The sequence below is a fragment of the Alligator mississippiensis genome, chromosome 4, assembly GCF_030867095.1.
Source record: "Alligator mississippiensis isolate rAllMis1 chromosome 4, rAllMis1, whole genome shotgun sequence".
Lineage (NCBI taxonomy): Eukaryota > Metazoa > Chordata > Crocodylia > Alligatoridae > Alligator > Alligator mississippiensis.
The window spans coordinates 41,036,693-41,058,205 of NC_081827.1; the positions used below are offsets into that span (position 1 = coordinate 41,036,693).

General features: G+C 42.1%; 1 protein-coding gene across 4 annotated transcripts in view; it reads left to right on the forward strand.

Moving 5' to 3' along the window:
• The window catches only part of GRM8 (glutamate metabotropic receptor 8), a 583,772-nt gene that overhangs the window by 106,216 nt on the left and 456,043 nt on the right, over window positions 1-21,513 (forward strand). For all 4 annotated transcript variants that reach the window (XM_006266273.4, XM_059725919.1, XM_059725916.1 and 1 more), the window contains exon 3: window positions 19,851-20,067. In XM_006266273.4, the coding sequence (XP_006266335.1) occupies window positions 19,851-20,067 (217 nt within the window). The remainder of the gene's footprint in view (window positions 1-19,850; window positions 20,068-21,513) is intronic.

Consider the following 21,513-nt stretch of genomic DNA (forward strand, 5'->3'; position numbering starts at 1 on the left):
TCAGGAAGGACCAGAACACCCATTCTGCCATTGTTGGGGGGAGGGGGCGGGGAGCACAGGGATGCCTGCACTGGTCCAGGCCAGGAGTCTGGGGGTGCTCACATCCATCTCCCATTGTGGTGGACAGGCACAAAGGCAGCTGAACACAGCTGATCAGCAGCCCAATCCAGACTGGCTGTTGGGTACATGCCCCTACCCACTACTGTCAGCTGCAAGGAGGGGGAGACACAGCAGAGAATCAGCGGTGCCTGCAGTGGTGGAGGGATGAGCAAAATGTGGAGGCCCCAGGCCCTGGTCCCCACCCCCCAAACCAGCCAAAACCACTGGAGGGGAGGGAAGGGTGCTCACTGTGGAGCTTTCTCCCCTCTCCTGTTGACTGGCTTAGCCAGGGCTGGAGAACACAGCCCACCCCCTGCCATCTTTTAGGGGGGAGGGGGAAGGGAGGGTGGGGGAGGGGAAGTGGAGACCTCTGTCCCTTCCCTAGCCCCCCAACCCAGCCAGAACCACTGGAGAGGGGTTCAACATGGGGAGCTGTCTCCCCCAGTTGGGCTCCTCAGCCCCAGCTGAGCCAGTCACCGGGGGGGGTGGGAGAAAGCCCCACATGGCGCATCCCTTCCAGCAGTTCTAGCTGGGTGAGGGGGTGAGGATGGAGGCCTCTGCTCCCCACACCACCAGGCTGACAGATGTAGTCATGTCACAGCCTGGGAGCAGAGGCTTTGCTGCTTCAGGTCTGTGACAGCCTGGGGCCAGGGTCAGCCTGTCTGAGCCAGAGCAGACAATGGGGGCAGAGGCTAGCCTGCTGCCCTGAGAGGGGTATGTTATCTGGGCAAGGCATCCTGGGTGTTGGTGGACAAGGAACTAAGGTGATTTGCTATGGGATCTGGGTCAGAAATTTGATAGACCAGTTTAACCTAAATCAATTAAGTCTGATACTGCATCCATCCAGGTCTATCTTAGACCAGTTTCCAACATTTTAAAACTGTTTTCACTGAACTTCTGTAACAGGTTTAAACTGGTTTCAGATCACTTGTACCAGTTTATGCATAATGTCTTTCCCTAACTGTGGTGTGTAGAACCACCAGGGCAGCTACTGCTCCTACACACCAAGTAAACAGTGGACACATCTACACAAGATGCTATGTTGCTGTAACGACAAGCTATGTTGATGTAGCTTGTCACGATAGTGACATAGCATCTGTGGGCATGAGCTGTGATGCCAACGCTACTGCACAGTAGCAATGAGCTACTGTGTGGAGCAGTAGTATAACCTCCAGCTACCACACACGTGCACAATCCTGGCTGGGGAAAGCCCAGACCCATCACGTCTTTGAGAGGCCTGAGGCTTGCTGGTTGCAGTGGAGTTGTGAGGCTCCAGGTGAGCTCAGCTTAGCTGCCTGGAATGCCAGCTTTCAGGTTGAAAAACCCCTTTGTCAGGGTGAGGAAGTACTTGCAGTTGGTGTGTCTTTTGGTCCTGGATGGAAGAAATAGTAAAGAAGCCAGAGGCTGGCTGGCCCGTAATGCAGGCAAGAAAGCCAGTCAGTGAAAATGGAAATGAAGGCATCAGGGGGTGAGGGACAGGCTGGGGTGAGGGGACGGGGAAGGGAAGGGGGATGTAGCAGCACAGGTAAACGTAGAGAGGTACCCAGGAAGTCACATGACTGGCAGGTTTCAGTGCATCAGAATTCCAATGTCTATATTGAGTCCATGAGTTTCTGTACCTACTACCTAGGAGGCTGATGAAGTGAAGTTCATAGGCCCAGCTCTGAAAAGTGGTTTTTAAATTCCCTTTCAGGATCAGGCCCGAGAGACTGGAGACAGAGTGAGTTTTTTTGTGAGAAATGTGCCCCCACAGGTAGTTGGGTATTCTTGTCTGTGACAGATTCTGGTGTGCAGTTTGTGGGTGTACTGGAGACTGTTGGTAAGTTTTGTGTTTTGAGCTGTAGGAAGTTGGCTTCTGGTGATGAAGTTAGGTTAGCAAGGTTCAATGGTTGTTTGAATTTACAAACCACTTTTCACAGCTGGGCCTATGAACTTCGCTTCATCAGCCTCCTAGGTACAGAAACTCATGGATGAAACTCAAAACCAAACACTGTCCTGTCGAAACTGTGAAATGGAAGTCGAAACAGAATGGTGCTGTTTTGCACAGCCCTACATGACTGCTCAGCAGAGTTCTCAGCAAGACTAGCAAACTAACACATATAATTAAGTCTGAGTGCTCCCTACTTAAGAGAAAAGGAATGTTAAGTGTTTTAGATGCCTCTGCAGCTATCTGACCATCCCTGTTTGAACTACTGACTGGAGAATGTATGAGATTGTGACAGAAGGGCTAATGCTCATGCTCATGCTCAAATTTTCACCCCATGTGGTGATGTCTCAGTATGAATATTATGCATTTGATCTATAGTTGCTTCATCTTATAATACAGAGTTTGGACCTCACTTGGGCTTAAAATATTTAGAAAGTAGTTGCCTGCAGATGGTGGATAATTTAATGTTCAACTGCTTAATGTAGCTAGTTTTCAGAAAGGCAAAAGGCAGGACTTAAAATGATGTGGAAATACAGGAAGAGAACTCCCTTTCTGGGAAAATGCCCCTGTTAAACATTTATCAATAGCCTTTCTTGCACAGAACAAGGATGACAGTTAAAGCTGTCCTTAGATGGCTTCTCCTCCTCCTGAAGTTCCATAGCAGTGCAGTTTGGCAAGATGTACCTTAGATGTAAAAATGTTCAAGATGTATTAATACCTTTGCCCTAAAATGTTTCATAGCACATAGAGACTCTCATTTTTCAGAGGTATGGATTTGTTTTGTAGATGTTGCCTCCTATATGGAATTTAAAATTCCAAATACCAAATTATATTTCTTTACAGTTTCCCTTGTGTATAATTAAAAATAATGACTTCTAATTAGGAGTCCCTGACCTACTTTGACCCGCTATAAAAAGCTATCTTTCAGATTCTAACATGTCATATTGTAAAGATCATTTTGGTTACATCCAATTATACTGTGTTGGCACAGCAGATGATGCAAACTAACATACTCTGCCACAATATGACCTGTTAGACCCTGTTAAAAGGTACTTTTTGCCAGGGTAAAGCGCAGCTGATGCTAAGTATATTTGATGTTTTTGCTACCCTGGCTGTTCAGAATTGCCTGAGAGACAATTACCCACATTAAATCCTAGGCATTCATCACTTTATTATAATTAATTTTATTAAGTACCTGAGATTTGTGACCTTTATTCAACTGACTAAATGTACTGATGTGAGTAAGTGTTTGAATGCTTGGCCTTGCATCTGTAAGCCTTTGGGGTAGAGATTCTATCTTCCTTTATGTTCTCTAAGAAAAGGTGCTTCTTTGATGCTATAGAAATAACAAAGTGATTACAAACAACTCTTAACTCTTCCCTAATTCTCCTCTGCTTTTATAAAATGACAGGTTTACTTCTAGACACTGAATTCTGTTCAGGCCTAAGAAGAATCAGGGTTAGCCGCTGGCAAGAAAACTAGAGGAAGGCCAGGAAAACTGAGCAAGTAAAAAACTGAAATGTAGCAGTGATCTATGCTTCCTACCTCCAAAGCATTTAGGATGTGATAGATCAACTCTATCATTATGGCTGCAGAAAAAATAAAAACAGCAATAGTTATGTCAGATTTATTACTGATGGGAATTTAAATTGTCATAAGACCCAGTCAAGCAAGTTGCTAACTACCTCTAAGTGGTACTGTGCATTTCTGTGAAATACATGGTAATTCAGGATGCTCAGGATAGTGTTCCTAAAGATTTCACGTGAGGGCACTAAAAATAATGATTTAAAAATCATTCTTTAAGGTGAATGAGTCTTTCCACTGGACTTTTTGACATCTACCTTGTACTACCCACGCCTCTGTCTCTACTAGTCACATACACTCTGCAGTGCCACATGGGGAATCTCATATGTCAGAAGTACGGTAGCCCCATTCTCACAGAGCCAAAGGGGCTTACTTGTACTGTCATCCAGCCGTGCTAATTAACTTGCCCGTGGTCCTGAGTGAACAACAACAGAACAGCTGTTTTGCTTTGGTTTATGTTTGTGGTGTAGACACTCCCATAGAGATGATATAAAGGACAACATAGAATGAGAGAAGCTGTTAATGCATGACTAGTAGGAATATTTCAGTGCTAAAGTACATGTGCAAAGGAAGAAAAATTGGGTCTGGTGTACTCTGAGATATCAAGCACACATTTGAAATTATTAGAATTTTTCTTTCTCCCACATTGGGGAAAAGGTGAGTTATTTAATGGAGTCTATTAAAATCAGATTCTTATTGTATTGTATTTGAACTGAATCTGAAAAGGGAAATCTTCGTTGGCTTATCTTTTGCATTAGCAGAGATATTATCTTTACAAGGGAACATTTGAATATATAGGGAAGTTCTAGAAAATTTGAAAATATCTAACCATTAGCTACAGATGTGTGAGTTGCAAGCTACTCTTCACAGGAAATTGTGCAATGTATACTGCAAACCAAAATGAATTGGAATGATTCAGATGGATTAAAATAACCTCCTCTGCCTCCCAAATAGAACCAGCTAATGGCAGCTGTAGATTATACTTTTGTACTTTACTTTTCAAATGCTTTTAAGTTGTACTAAAGTTTTCTGAACAAAATGGATTTTAAATTACACCCATTTAGAAGTGAAGCATATTTTTTTTTGAGATTATGAACTATGAAAACATTTTCCCATGTAAGGGGTTCTGAAAAAAGATGCATGATTGGACATCCAGTTTACCTCTGTGGTCAACAGATACCCTGGCAACTGTGTCACAGGTCTCAACTTAAGGGAACAGCAAATGCCTGTATTTCTAAAATGTATATGTTTATTCTCTACCTGTAAGGAATCTCTCTTTGTAAAACCGTCAAACCATAGAATGAGGCCAGATGCATATTATCGTGGCTCACTTCACAGTTTTCAAAAGGTATCTCATATAGACTATGTATTTGCAGCCTATGGGGTTGGCAGTGGATTACACTTAACCTCTTGGATCATAGAGATGTATGAAGAAGGGCTCCCAAGTTTCTGAAGGCATCTTAAAAGAAAAGATGCACTGGTCACACTTTCACTGTGGTGCTAACAGCTCTTTATTTGATCCACCTCAACCTCCCCTCAGTCTTATCTCTAGACTGTAAGCAGGCCTGAAAGAAAAAAAGGGAGAGGCATAAGGGGCCACTTGGGGGACATTACTTTTATTCCATGGGGACAGCAGAACTTATTCCAGACAGAAGTATTCTGTTGACAGTAAAGTCTTCATGGAGTTGATTTGAAATGTTTGGCAAAATATTTTCTCTTTGGAAAATGCTGATTCACTAGATTTTTTTGTGTGGGAATGTGTCAGTTTTGGGTAAAATATCATGGGTTCAGCTTGGAATTTGTGATCAAAATGAAAGACAGAAATAGAATAGCCAATGGCTTGGTGGATTAGGAACTGTCAAGTAATGCACAGATTCAGGTTTACTTCCTTGATCCAAATCAAGACTCTGATGTTTTTTTTCTTCCATGAAAAAAATCCAAGCATGTCAGGTAGACCTGGATGCAGAATGTTTCCCTGTCCATTTGAATTTTTATGATTTAAAAAGTTTTCAGATTAGATGAGAAGTAGAAAACTGCAAAGAACTTTTAAAAAGAGACAAAATATAAAATACATTTTGGTTTCAAGCTGATCAAAACCTTTTGTTTTGATTTTGACCTTTTTTTTTGTTTTGTTTAAGCTTTCTAAAATGAAATGAAAGTTAGCTCAAAGAAAAAAACCCCTTAGTTTAAAACAGCAGTGAAACTGACAAGTCTATTTTCCAAGCTAAGTAAAAAGTACAAAATAAACAAACCATGTACACAACAGAAAGCAAATCGGATTACTACAGACATTTCCCAGAGGAAGAGAGAATGTGATTGTGGGGAAGAAGGAGGAATTACTTGGTCTTCATAAAAGTTCAGGGGGACAGCCTACAACATTATCTTGCTTCAGAGCCAGGGTCTGCATTGCCAAAGCCTGGGATGAATTAGTGTTTCCTTTTTCCCTTGGGATGAGGGTTAACAGCAAGCAAGTTGACCTGCGCAGGTACATTGCTAGAATGTCTAAACTGAATCAGCAGTTAGATTTACTGTATCCCCAAATGCTGGTGGTTCCCTATTACAATATTCTCAAAACACAACACTTTTTATCTTGTTTGATCACAACTCAAGATGGCATTGGGCCAGATCAAGCTTTTCTGAGTCCTGAATATCTTCATTAAATGCATTTAATGTTACCACAGATTAACATGATCCTGTACAGTGGGCATGTCTACATGAGATGCTTACTGCACATTAGCACTAATAACACTGTGCAGTATCGTGTCACAGCAAAAAAAGTGCTAATAGCCTACTGCATAGTGTTATTAGACTAATGCACGGTAAATATCACTGTGCACTGGCACTATTGTGCAGTAACTAAGTACTGTGCAAATAGTACTTTATTAAGGTAGTACTAAACTAAATGCACAGTATCTAAGGCGCGTTAATGAATGAGTAGACATGTTTGGTGCATAGCAACTAAGATGCTGTTCTGATGGCAATTTACAGATGTGACTAATAGCTAGAAATTAGTGAGCTCAACTCTCATCTAGCAACTGTTCAATATCTAGGCTCTTAGGATCCATTTCACTCCTGTGAACGTTTTGTATTCCCAAAGAGCTCTTTTTTGCTGTACAGAAGTGACAAAAATCTCAAAAAGATAAAGCTATCAATCATTACTAATAAAAATTTCAAATGCAAGAAAAAGTCAACACAAAAAAGTTTGCATAGACAAACTTCTTTCTAAGTATTTCTATTCCTTAGCAAAATTATTTATTAGCAAGTGGTGAAATGCCCATTGGACCTGAACAATTGCCAACAGAAGGTTCATTGACTTTGATTAAGAAAGTACTAACTTTTTTAATGAGCTACTGCTGACATATTTGGGGGAAAAATCTTCTGTATCAGTGACTGCTCAATGGTAAGAGAATAAAAAAAGGAAATGAAATACTAGATGACATTTTAAAGTTAGAAGTGATAGGACTGAGTGGGTGGTGAAGCTAAATATTTAAGTGACTTAGCAAATTATAGTAGGCAACTGTATCCACACTGTTATAGATATGCCACTGTAACTTAGAGTCAGTCATTTTAAAAATTGTTGGTTGTTCCTTTGTGTGTTTTGTTTTATCTCAATGCATTTAACTATATCTAGCAAACTACCTGGTCATGTTTTGTCTTGAATGGACACACACACACACACACACACACACACTCTCTCTCTCTCTCTCTTTCTCAGGTAGCTTAGAGCAGGCCAAAACATGTGGCCCAATGCTGCTGTTGAACTCTCTGCCTTGCAAAAAGTTGAAAATGGAGTGGGTTGTGTGTCGAGGGCAGCCCTGGATCATCTATACTTCCTAAATGTTAGTTTTGGAGTAAGAGGCTAGGAGCAGTTTCTTGATGTCAGTAATGGTTAGAAAATGTTATTTTGAGGTTTGGTTTTGGGAATTGGCTTGTAGGTAAAGTAGATATGCATTAGACTAATGGTCCAGGGGAACAACAGAGGTTAATTGGTTTCTAAAAGTCTGTTTGTGACAAAGTTTCCTTCAAGGCCCACTGTGTCTGGAACCAACAGACACGCAGGGTGGGAAATTGAAGACATGTACCACAGTGTTCCCTGAAAACCTCATAACAGAGATAAGGTGGTCAGGTCACAGTGACCAACTGCAAAGCCCTTGGGATTTCCAGTTTTGGTGGATGGACCAAATTAGGAGGCTGGGGTATAATACCAGTAAATGAGCAAATTAAGATGCGTGCATGTGATGGGTTTGTTCAAACAAAGGAATATGCTGACAGAATAGAACATGGACAGTATGATAACCAATCAACAATGGACATGGACAGAGAAACCAATCAACAATGCCCAGTGTGAGCAGGCTATGTCCTTCCACCTCATACTCATAAGGGCTATACTGCCTTTCGTCTCTCTCTCACTCACCTGCCACTCCTTGATGAAAAATTAATGTTCAGGAGGAGGGATGTTCTTGACATGTAAGCCAGTCTGACCCACTTGCTGATCTTTTGCAGGGCTTCACCTCCACTACACTCTGCCCCTTTTCTCTTGGGTTGATGGTCAGTATTTCCCAGTGATGGTGAGTGGTGAATAGCTTGGCCTCTCTCTCTCCAGTTTGTACCACACAGCATCGATATCTTCTTCTATGCAGCCCTGGCTGCTATATAACCAGACCTGTTAAATCAAGAATCACTTTGATGAACTCATTAACAATTTTTCCCTGGTGAGTCCTAGGCCTTCTGGCCTTGATCTCATTAATTGCCCTTTTTGGGGAACTAGGTATATTTTCTCTCCCAATTCTAAGTGAAATTTTCAGGGGGGATTTAACTTTTTCTCCTTTTCTCCTCTTCTGGTATCATTCTCCTATCTGGATGAACTAAACTACAGATAAGGCTTCTTCTCTTTAGTCCTTGATTCCCTCTTTTCCTTTATAAATCAAAATTATAGGAGAATCCCTTGGATTTCTTCTTCCTTTTCCAGAGCTTGTTCTGCTGCAGTTTCTGGCCTCTGCTCAATTCTGTCCTCACCAGCAGGACACAAATAGCCCCTTTTTTATTTCGGCTGTCCCCGGTTTCATTTGAGGTCCTCACTCCTCCTGGCAGACTGTTTCCCCTTGCTTTAACTCTCTCTCTTTCTTGGCTGGTCTGCACCAACTGTTCGCCATGGGCATGCTCCTCACTGGGTCCCTGCTCTGGGCGACTGTGGAGGGCATGTGGTGTTCCTCTCCCAGCTCATGTTTACTTATCTTTCAGGGAGAGTGGTGATGGTTCTGGCTTGTGCCTGCAGGTCTTGAAGCCTCATGAGGGTCCAGTGTGTGGCGGCTACTTCTTTGAGGTTTCTGCCCTCCAGTGGTCCTTTGTGGGGTTTCAAAGCTGGGGACACTAAATGCCAAGCTCTCCTCAGCGTCCTCCCTTTAAACTCCTCACTTCTCATTGTGGGCCAATCAGGACCAGTTTCCCAGAGCATGTGTTCTCATGCTCCCGGGATTGCCAGCAGCTGCATTGTCCCAGATGCCAGAGCTATGCTGCATGGCTGGAATCAGATGGGTGAGTCCCTGGCCAGCATGGCTATTACCACTGGAGCATGGCAGGGGCTGGGACCCTGTCCCTACCACACTAAGAATGAAGAGTCATCAGAGGAGGAAAAAGATACAAAAGGGGGGATTTCAGAATAGCAAAGGGTCCCTGATGGGGGAACCTGAGGCCACCATAGACAGAGGGCACACCACCATTCTGTTTTGCCCACCCCGTGGGGGCAGACTGGAGGGTGGGTAAGGCTTGGCCCTCGACCTTCAGGCTGCTGCCATTTGACATTCAAGAGAGAACCACAGGGTGAAGCTTGCATACTGACCAGATGTACCTTCCCTATGTGACAGCTTTAGGACTGGTAGATATAGAATTGTTTGCTTTGCCTGCATTATTTTTATCTGCTATCACTGTGTATCAATAAAATTGAGTTGTGGTTGGTCTGAGGGTTTGGGTCCACCCAGAATAAGGTATCTGGGTCATAAATCTAGTGCCAACGGTCAGCAGGCAGGCATTTCAGGCCTGGTCACAGGTTTCCTAGGTTTTGTTATCTGACCTGAGTGTCCTTATAAACAGCTCTGGACAGGGCTGGAAAGAACTAAAAGAGGGGTTGGCAACGTTTTGGGCAGAGTACCAAAAACACTTGCAACCTCTACTTGGAAGATGTTGGCATGCCAGGGGCAGATGGTAGGGGAGCCAAGAGGAGCCCAATCCTTGTGGCAGTCCAGGCCCCTTCCTTGCCACCTATTGCAAGCAGCCTGGGCTCCATGATGGATGGCAGGGGCCTGCCCAGAGCCCAGGCCTGCTGTGGCAGGCAGCTAGGAGCCTGCAAGTGACTGCACTGGGATCCTCAGAGCCCCAGCTTAACTGGTGGGTGCACACACACCTTGGGGTGGACAGTGGGAAAGAGGCCCAGGCTGTGCTGCCACAACAAGGCTCAGGCCCCTTGTGGCTCCCCATCCATCCATCCCAGGTGCGTATGCACCTGCCAGCAGCAACAAGCTAGGCTGGGGTTCCTCAGACTGGTTCAGGTGCTTGCAGCTTCCTGGATGCCTGCCAAAGCTAGCCTGGACTCTAGGAAGGCTCCTGCCACCTGCCACAGATCCTGGGCTGCTTGTGGCAGGCGGTAGAGAGGCCTGCACTGGGTCGCAGAGCCCTGCTGCTGGCTTTTTGCCAGCAATGGGTGCACGTGCCTCTCTGGGCAGATGGTGGGGGGAGCTGCAATCCTTGTGGCAGCGCAGCCCCAGCCCCTTCCCCATCATCCTGCCTGAGGTGCATGTGCCAAACAAAATGCCTTCATATGCCATGCTCTGGCATGTGTGCCAGGGTTGCAGGCTCCTGAACTAGAGTATATCCAATCCATCAGTAACAGGCCACAATGAATATTCCTAGATCAGAAGGTCAGAAAATCTATTGGGAAGGCAGGAAAACAAATAATAATAAAAGACACTGTTATTTTGCTCTTGGCACTCTGAGAAGACTTCTGTAGTCATGTGTGCCTTTTCCATCTGAAGGAAACAGATTTTACATCAGTAACTCTGGTAGCTGTTTGGGACAGATGTGGTCTCCAGCACTATTGCAGGGGGTGGTGGATGAACGTATCTTGTGGACAGTTGATTCTGAAAATAGAAATGTTGCTTATCATAACCAGCTCTTTAATAAGGGAGCTTTTAACTCCTATGGGCTTTTTTGAAAGAATTTACCAGAACTGCATATTTTAATGTAAGCAAATCTTGTGATGAGTTCAAAAAGAACCAAAAGAAACTAGACACACCTTGTTCAATGACCTTTTTATTGGACTGAGTCTAATTTGAAGACAAACCCTGCCAGCCTTTATTTATGAGCAATACATCTTGCACTGGCCTAAGGTAGATGTCTGCAGATTTTTGTCTTTGGTTTAATTCAGATCTAGGTATGTAAGAAACCTTCTCTCTATTAAATGACTTGCTGTTTTGTAGGTATTGCAGTTGTCTTGGCCAATCTATAGCTTAAGTGGTTTCTTCTTAATGAACAATAATGTTCTGGTACTAAAGCTAAAGTTCAAAGAGTGAGTGAAATCTAGGTAACACTGAATTAACTTTAATGAGATGTGAGCATACCTGGTACTTCCAGGAATAGTTCATCAAGAGCTATAGATCTTTTAAAGCCCAAGTTAGGGGAGCTTTAATTATAGAATCATTGAAATATATGAGGACCTCAGGTCCTTGATTCTAACTGCCACTCATGGCAGATTTATCCTTTTCTAGATCATCCCAGTTCTTAAAACCTTCCTAGGATAGAGATTCCATAGCCTCTCTAGGCAATCTGTTCCAGTACTTAGCCACCATAATACTTAGTTAATCCTTCCTAATATCCAGGCTAAAGATTCCTAGATGCAATTTAAGATTGTTACTTCTTATTCTGTTCCTGCAACCACAGAGAATAGTCAGCTGCCACCCTCTTTATAACTTATCTATATGTATTTGAAGATTGTGATCAAATCCTTGTTAAGCTTGACTTACTGTCACTAGTGAATCTAAGATTTTGGAAAGGAGGCTGCAGAGTAAGAAAGACTGGAGTCGGGGCTGGACATGCTGTAGAAGGGCAGGTCACTTCCAAAAGCCAGGTTAACCCTTCCCTGACTCTCCAGCTACTACAGTTCCATATGGTGAATGAAGATCAAAAGCTCTTGACTTGATGATGGCTTCAGGGTCAGGGAAGTGTTAATCTGCCCCTCAGCAGCCGCAGCTCCTCTAACAGCAGCTTTCTGTCCCTGCTCCTCTACACCTTGCTCCAGTTCACTCCTGGGAGGAGAAATCAAAGGTGTTATGGCTGCATCACTGCACCCTTCCCCACTCATTCACTCCTGCTTGTTGTTGATGAATCCATGTTGACTATACCTGATCATTTATTATCCTCCAAGTGTTTAGAAATAGATTCTTTGATGACATGCTCACTTGGTATGTGCCTACACTTACTCTAAACGCTTATGAAGGACAGGACTCAGCAAATGTTCTTGTGGATGTTTTTATTACATGATTAACTGGAATTGCAGGGCACTGGGCTGAGTAACAAAGGTGGCCCTTAACATTAACATGATCCTGTTCCTAATTTTGTCACTGTTAAACACATTGAATATTACCTCATATATTCAATAAGATACCAGTGTCTGACCTATAATGTATTAGAACAGATCAGTGAGAGTCCAGCAGGAAAAGATAAAGCAAAAATATTAAATCAAATAGTATAAAAGTATAAATACTCATAGCAGTTATCAGTTTGTATGAAAACTCTACAATTGATTTAAGTGCAGGTACATCACCAGTTGTTTTTTTTCACTTATTTCTAAGAAAAAAACCCAAAACATTAATAGGACTATGTATTATACAAACATACTGTGTAAAGGTTTTTAAACATATTTTGTTTAATTTTAACTATTAGAAACTAAATAAGTATAAGAGAAAAAAAACTCTTGGGTATCTTGGAAAAAGTAGATTTTTATCCCAGTAGTTCAATAGGATCTACAATGTAAATACAGATGGTATTTGGGGAGTATTAAAGCTACGTATTACTGAATTGATAGACCTTAACAGTTCTTTTGCTCAGGAAGCATTATGCTCTATCATGTAAAAATGTACTTAGGGACATGTAAAATATGGTTTATTAAACCTACAGTCCATAACTGAAGTTGTTACAGTTTAATGTATAAATTCATAGTTCATGGGTTATTGAGCTAGTAAATTCTAACAACTTGTCTGCACGCCAAACAATCTTTTGTATTTTGAAAAGAATGTCATTTTTTTGGAGCTGCTTTCTTGTCTAATATCTCACAAAACTCAGAACTTTTAATTCTGTTTTCCAAAGCACCTGAGCCAACTGTTCTACGTGCATGGATTTCTTGTATATAAAAAAAAAAATAATAAAAAAATCAGTGTATGAAAATGCTGAGTTTCCTTCTGTGAAGGAGAGTGTAAAGGTGCTAATTTATTTCCACCTTCCTTCTAAGTTTAAAGAAAGAGGTACTTTTGGGGGGACAAATATTAAATGGTGTAAGGTTTTTTTCAAAGGCTCTAAACAATAAGACATCTGTAGGGAATAAAAGAACTGGGAAAAATCCCTAAACAATTAAATAAAACATTTTAAAGGCTTTTTGTTTTGTTTGTTTCCTTTTTCACCTGCTGAACGTCTAGGTTAGTTTTTGTTTATGTGTTTTAATGAAGAGAGTAAGTGTATTTCTCACTTGCTTTAGACCTTAAGTCAGTGGTTCCCAATCTTTTTATATTCCAAGTACCTTTAGGAAAATGCAATGTCTTAGCTTTAATTTGCCTTTTTTGACTATATAAAAATAATTGTCATGGGATGGGGTCCTTAAGGATGGCCGTGTTACCCCTAAGGCCCCATGACCATGCCAGTTTGGCCCAATGGGTACCCTTTATTCTTGCCCGCCACGTCTTGATGGATTTATGATATAGGGAGACTGCCTTCACATCCCATTGGACATGGTCCTGGTGGATTTCCTTGAACCCCGTGGGTTCCCGGACCCCTTGTGGGTCCCATTCCAAAGTAGATATCACAGGACACTCCAGCCTTATGGGCTATATCCATGGCTCCAACCGCCCCTTTACCATGCCCCAAACCTAGCAGATGGCACCGACGTTGTCCTGTCTGGGCCTTACTGTAATTGGCCTCCTTGTCCTCTCTTTGGGCTCTCCACAGCCCTGTTGCTGTGCCTCACTGGCACCTGGGCTCTCCGCAGCCCTGTCCCTGTGCCTCACTGGCACCTGGGCTCTCCGCAGCCCTGTCCCTGCATCTTTCTGGTCCTGGGGTTCGTGCACCCCAAATGCCACGCCCTCTCTGGCGCTGGGGTCCCCTATGAGGCCTCCTTCTTCCCCAATAGCTTCACCCAAACCACCGGTGGTATACAACAGCAAACAAAACATAAGCCCCTAGGCTATAACATAATACAAAAATCCATGTGTGCTCTGACCCTTTAAGAGAATCAGATTTCATTCCTAGCACTAAATGTCTAGTAGGCAAGGGTACCAGTGGAGCTTACAGAGCCCCCTTAGCCCTAGGTGCAGCATATCAGGCATTTCCTCCCTGGAGGATTTTTCCCCTCTGGCTGCTAGCAGGGAACTGCCTTCCTGGCCTCAACCCTGGGGTTTATATATGAGCCAGGCCCTGCCCCTTCTGGTCAGCTGACCGCTGGCAGGTGTGAGCCAGCTAACTCGTTCTGGCTGCCCTGGTAACCAGCAGCTGGGGCTCCCAGCTGACTGCTAGGGCTTTCCCCCTAGCAGTTCCAGTCCATAAAAGGAGCAGGACACCCTAGTGCCCTGTGACAATAATAAAGTAATTTTTCTGTTGAAAAGAACTCAGAAAGACCCAACAGGTCAGAATTCTTTTGATAAATAGATTCCTGTTTGTAATTCCTGGTTTATCTTGTGGGTCATGTGCAGGTGTTTGCCCACCTAACAGTGCTAATCATAGAACTATAGAAAATTAAGACTGGAAGGGACCTCAGGAGGTCATCTAGTCCAACCCTCTGCACAAAGGAGGGCCTTAAAAACCTGTAAGGATGGCGACTCCGCAACCTCCCTCGATAATCTGTTCCAGTGCTTCGCAACCCTACTAATGAGAGTTTTTTCTAACATCCAAGCTAAAGTTCTCTTGCTGAAACTTGAGACCGTTGCTCCTTGTTCTTTCATCTGCCACCACTAAGGATAGTTTAGCTCCATCCTCTTTTAAATTGCCCTTCGGGTAGTTAAAGGCTGCTATCAAATCCCCCCCTCCCCCCAGTCTTCTGCAGAATAAATAAGCCTAGTTCCCTCACCCTCTCCTCATAAGGCATGTTCCACAGCCCTCTAATCATTTTTGTTGTTCTCCGCTGGACTCTTTCAAATTGGTCCACATCCTTTCTGTAGTTGGGGCCCCAAAACTGGACATAGTATTCCAGACGTGGTCTCACCACTGCTGAATAGAAGGGAATAATTTCTTCCCTTGATCTGCTAGCAACACTTGTACCTATGCAGCCCAGTATGCCATTAGCCTTTTTGGTAATGGCCATTCCTGTTGAACGTTTACGTGTAATTGATGTCAGTCTCGCCTCAATTTAGGTAGTCAATTAGTCTCAGATTGTTATCACCTTCTCCATAAGGTTTTCCTTTTCTTTTTTTTTCTTCTACTAAGGCTGAAGACTGCCAGGACTCTTCTTGATGCAATATTCCTCACACTCACGCTCTTTCCTGCCCCGACTTGCTGATAAGGGAGAAAGAAGAAATGTCTGGGTGTGTAGCTTTTTGCACAATTGGTACTTATGTCTGCCTTAGTATAGTGAGGGCTCCACCAACCCCTATACCCTCTCCCGTTCCACTGGGTGTTAATTTATATTCCATATAATCTGCCAGAGCCTGTCAGAGTCATTCCCTTGCCTCTGGTTCAAATAAGTCACCACTAACTTAGTCTTGGTTAGCTTCCACCAGGGCCTTAGAAAAATGAACTGTCTTGAGTTTAAACAATCTCCCAGCTTATGTGCAGACAGTTATTCTTCACTATCGCTCTGTGTCTAGGAGGATTCTTCCCCTCTTCCCAGGTGGAGGAAACAAAGTTAACTTATCTTTGTCCTTCTATTCAGGTCTTTATGGTACCCCCTTCTGAGTCCTCCTATTTAGGTTTTTATGGTACCTCCTTCTCAGTCCTAGGCTGCTTGATGCTTCAGGTTACCTGAAAGCTGCTTTGTCTTGGCTTCTTCCCTATCAGCTTTCTCACTAGGGCTGACTCCCTGAAGAGTCTTCTTTGCAGCTTCCTGAATGCTCCCAGCTGTTTCCACTCTCACTTTGTTGGATTGGGAAACAAATTCCAGTTCTGATTGTTCTTCCCTTCTGTGTTCTGAGTCTCTCTTTATAGCAGAGTTCCGCTCCTTCCTTCTCTTCTCCAGAAACACCAGGAGAAGAAGGATCCCTGAATGGCTCTTTATAGCTTCAGCAATGATACAGATGCTTGCAAGCACCCTTTCAACCCTGGTGTCTTACTTTCTGCCTCCAGTATCTCTTCGCTTCCCTTACAGGCAACAAAGGCACACTGTCAACTCATATCCAGCTTATTGTCCATTGTAACAGCCTGGTACTTTTCTGCAGAGCCGCTGGCCAACCAGTTGGTCCTGAGCCTGTAATGGTACATGGGATCATTCCATCCTAAGTGCAGGATTTTGAAGTTGTCCTTGTTGGACCTCATGAGATTTCTTTTGGCCCAATCCGCCAATTTGTTTAGGTGACTCTGAATCCTAGCCCTACCCTCTAGTGTATCTACTATACCCCCCAGCTTGGTGTTATCCACAGACTTGCTTTGGGTGCAATCCATCCTATTTTACAGATCGTTAATAATGATACTGAACAAAAACACCCCCAGAACTGGCCCCCGGAGCACTTCACTAGATACAGGCTGCCAACTAGACCTCGAACCATTGATCACTACCCATTGAGCCTGACAATCCAGACAGCTTTCTATCCACCTTACAGTCCATTCATCCAACCTGTACTTCCTTAGCTTGCTTGCAAGAATGCTGTGGGAGATGGTATCAAAATCCTTGCTAAAGTCAAAGTATATTATGCCCACTGCTTTCCCTGCATCCACATAGCCAGTTGGTCAGGCATTACTTGCCCTTTGGTGAATCCATGTTGACAGCTCCTGATCACTTTCTTTTCCTCCAAGTGCTTAGAAATGGATTCCTTGAAGACCTGCTCCATGATTTTTCCAGGGACTGAGGTGAGGCTATCTAGTCTGTAGTTCCCTGAATCCTCCTTCCTTTTCTTAAAGATGGGCACTATATTTGCCCTTTCCCAATCATTTGGGACCTCTCCCCAATTGCCAGTAGTTTTCAAAGATAATGGCCAGTGACTTTGCAGTCACATCAGTCAACTCCCTCAGCACCCTTAGATGCATTACATCTGGCCTCATGGACTTTAACAAATCCAGCTTTTCTAAATTGTCCTTAACCTGTTCTTTCACCAGTGAGGGCTGCTTACCTTCTCCCCAAACTGTGCTGCCTTGTGCAGTAGTGTGGGAGCTGATTTTGCCTGTGAGGTCTGAGGTAAAAACGGTATTACATACTTCAGCTTTTTCCTCCTCTTTCATTTCACTAATATTGCGTAGCATCCAACAGCACCCTTATAAAGTTCTTGGTGCACCCCAAGATTCTCTGGTTGAGAATCACTGTCTTAAGTAGTAATTCACACCTGTGCAAAACTGGAACTAAAAGTCTACAACTGAAAATAGAAGCATTTTTGCTTACCTTGATGCTGGTCTAAGAAGTGCAAGACAGGGTACAAGACAGAGGGTAATCGGTCCCATTTAAATCTTCCTCCTGATGAACTGCACCATGTTTCATTTTCTTTCTATGTTTATTGTAATTACCAGTAGCATAACTAGAGGTGGGCAAAAATGCGACCCACCCTGGCCACCAAGTTAGGAGGGGCACCAGAATCTCCCCTCAACCCCATGAAGTCTGTACTCTGGCAGGAAAAGCAGCCCCATGGCTTACCCTTTTTGGGAACTCCTAAACAGTTTCCAGCTGAGCTGCTGCTCTGCCCACTCCACCTGTTGCTTTTAAAGCAGGAGAAGCCACAAGCAGACAGAGGCTGTTCTGGAGTTCGGATCCTGTGGTCCCCCAGGTCTGCCCTCCACTTTTGGACACCTGTATGCCCCTGCCCGCCCCCCCTGCTCTCCTGCAGGGTTTGCCTAGCTGCCAGCTCTACTTGTTTTGCCATTGGTTATTACTACTAGATTAAAGTACTCATTGTTGAAAGGAAGATGTAATAGCAGTAGGATTTTTGTTTGGATTTTCTATTGGCTCAAGTAAGGGAGTGCATAATATATGAGATACCTCCTCTGATCTGAAACTTTTCATCAGTATATCATACAAACAGATCACAAAACATGTCTATAGGATTTTTCACTCTCACCACAACTGAGAAAGTGACTTCTATGGGTCTACTCCTTGATTTTGTAAGGAAACATCATTGGGCTAGAACAAGTTGGTAATGATTTTGATACAGTGATCACTTTACTGTTACTGTTCAACACAGCAAGCTCCCCTGACTATTTGCAGTGAATGATGAGAACCAAAAGGAGAGAAACAGTGTATTTAATTCTTTGGGAAAATGGAATTTTTCATGGTCCAAACAGCAAATTTCAAAGGGAGGCATTTGGTTATAATGCATGTTAACAAGCCACTATCTGTCTGAATATTGGTTCATGAAGTGCTAGAAGGGTTTTAGGACATGCCTCCTAAAAGAAAGAAAATTCATATTTGTTTAGCTTATGGAGCTTTGCTTTGTGAGGAGTATTATTTTCTTTGAAAGGTCACCTTCCTCTTACATTTTCAAGATTTATTTTCCACTTACCCACTTTTAAATGGCTGTGTGCCACCCTCCCACCCCCCCAGGCAGTAACCTGCCTTTTAATCTACGCCATAAAAAAAGAAGGAAGAACTGGGTAACTAAAGTAAGAAGGGATGTAGTAATTTACCAAAAGTCACTGATGAAGCTGGAATAAGAATCCAGATTTTTTAAGTTACATTTGTTTTAGACAGGCTTTGAGCAGGGATGTTCCTGCTTTTAGCAGGAGCTTGGATTAGATGACTTCCTGAGGTCCCTTTCAGCCCTATTTTCCAATAATTCTACGTTTAAATGACTAAGACAAAAGGCTTTGAGGCCATCCTTTGCTCCTCTGTCAAATTAATAACACCTCAGAAATCCTTAGAACATAATTTTCATGCAATTAGTTGACATTCTGCATATGCTCAAACATATTTTGAAGTAATTTTTCATAGGTAGCTAGTGACTATTTAATCCGTTTTCAAATCAGACCAATTAGAATTAATAATACAATTTAATTTTATTTTTCAGGTTTATTCTTTATATAAATTGATAATATGTTACTTGCCGCCATCTTCTGAACTGTCCCAAACTTTATTTCAGAAAACAAAGTTCTGATTGAACGACACAATATTATTAATTTTGAGACTTTATTAGGAACATAAAAGCTGTCTTGAAACATACAGTGAAATGTCTTGAAAATTGTAATTTAGTTTTTTAAAAAGTATAGGCGTGTTATTTAACCATTTTTCTTTGCCTTTAGCATGCAAAATAAGTATTATGACAGATTATATGAATTTGCTAAGATTCTAATTATATGTGGTATATAGCCAATATCACTGTTTTATGGATATTTCTGCATAACCCAAATAATGAAATAGCATGTTAAATCATTACAAATCAGAATGAAACGTAAAAGAGGCAAACATTGTGAAATAGGACATAAAATCCTTAAGTTTCCTCAATTAGCAGTAAATATGACTTTTAAGAATTAACCTTTTGTAAAATGTGACATTTCTTCTAAAATATGACATTTCCCCCTTGATATGTGAACAGTACGAGTTCTTTTTGTTCACTTGTGCATTGGGTTTTAGAAGTGGGATTTTTTTTTTTAAAGAATGTTGTTCTTATTTCAGGAGTCATGACATATGGGGAAAAGCAGAATTCATTATCTGTTGTAAAAAATGTTACTCAATGAAACTTGACTGACATTTCACAATATCTAAAATACTTTCTGATCAGTTGGTTTAATTAAAGCAAGATACTCAGTTCTGTGCATCTTCAGTGCATAAGCTATTTTAAGCCCTTTAGATACTCAAGTATGTAGTTGAAAATTATTTTGGATTGGCTTAAATTACTTATCATTTTGTTTGCAGATACCTCAAATCAGCTATGCATCCACAGCTCCAGAACTAAGTGATAACACCAGGTATGATTTTTTTTCCCGAGTGGTTCCACCTGACTCATATCAAGCCCAGGCCATGGTTGATATCGTGACAGCCCTTGGATGGAACTATGTGTTGACTCTGGCTTCAGAGGGAAACTATGGAGAGAGTGGTGTAGAAGCATTTACTCAGATCTCAAGAGAAATTGGTAAGTGTACATTTATCATATTTTATATTTATAGCAGACAGGTTACTAAAGTTTGAGCATCACTAAACACTGTCTGGGCCTATGTGGAATAATTGGAGATCCTGCAGATGCATGACCTAGACTGTCTACTCTTGAGAGAAACAGAGTAGATTATGAATGATTTTTCTGTTCGTGGGTCTGTCAAGGTGACACTTCAGTACTAATTTAGGAAAGAGAATTCCTCACAAAGGCAAAAAATACAAAAAAGATTTTACTCACTTTGGAAGGGGAAGCTCTCTAATAAATTAGAGGGTATGCAGACTTGAAAAATGGCATTTAATATCATTGTTTAAGACTAACACTTATATTAGCAGGTTTTAAAAATAAATTGCATTTGACTGTGGCCAGATGTAGAGGGGACCTGATTGGGTTATTTTTTTGGACAATTGTGATCCTATAAACCCCAAAGTCTAGTCATGACAAATCTAATTAATGGAGTTTTTAATCAAGCTGTTAGAAAAAAAAATTCTTATCAAGCACAAAGGCATATCCTAATGTGTTTTTATATCAGGATGAAATGTGCTATGTACATATAGGCAATATTATGAGAAGTCAGGTGGCTCTTTCCTCACAGTCCAGTAGTTATTTCTGGCCTGAAAAATCAGCTGGATCTTTCCTCACAGTCCAGTAGTTATTTCTGGCCTGAAAAACTGGCTATTTTTCAGGAACAATAGATTTTAGACTCCAAGGAATGGAGGAAGAGAGCCATAGGTGATTTGAAGGAGGGATGAATTGATCTTTCAGAAACTGAACCAAAGTTAACTAGCACAAATAAAGTAACCTTTAATTTACAAAATTCTCAAACAATCCCACAAGCCTTCCCCATAAAAAGCCTGGACTTTTTGTTTATTGGATTTGCAGCATGGTCTGGAGACCGTCATCTGGTCTCAAACATTTAGATAAGGCATAAAGGGAAATATCACTCAGATATGTAGAATGCCTTAAAAACGCAACCACTTTAATTGAATGTAGGGTCCCATGGATCCCATGCATTTATGCAACATGTTTAATGTTTCATGTGAGACTTGCCAATAAATAAGTTGCTTCCTTTCAGTAATTTCTGAAGTTTCCATGTGGTCTTTATATGGCAGCTGAAGTAAGAGGGATTACAATTATCTGATCTGGAGGTGACTAGGATATGGATGACTGCCAAGAATGCAAAAGAAAATACTGCAAACTGCACACTAAGCCCTAGCAAATAAGAAAAGCATGATTTGCCACTGCTGCAAAGTAGGCTTCCACATGCAGCTGAAAATGGAGGAGGACTTCTACATGGAAGAGCCCTCATGGCTGATGATCAATATTGCCTTGTGAATTTTTTCAGACAGAATAATAGAAAATAACTCAAGCATAGCTTTTCATGTCTTCCAGAGCCTGTAGGAATATTATCATGATCCCACTAATGAT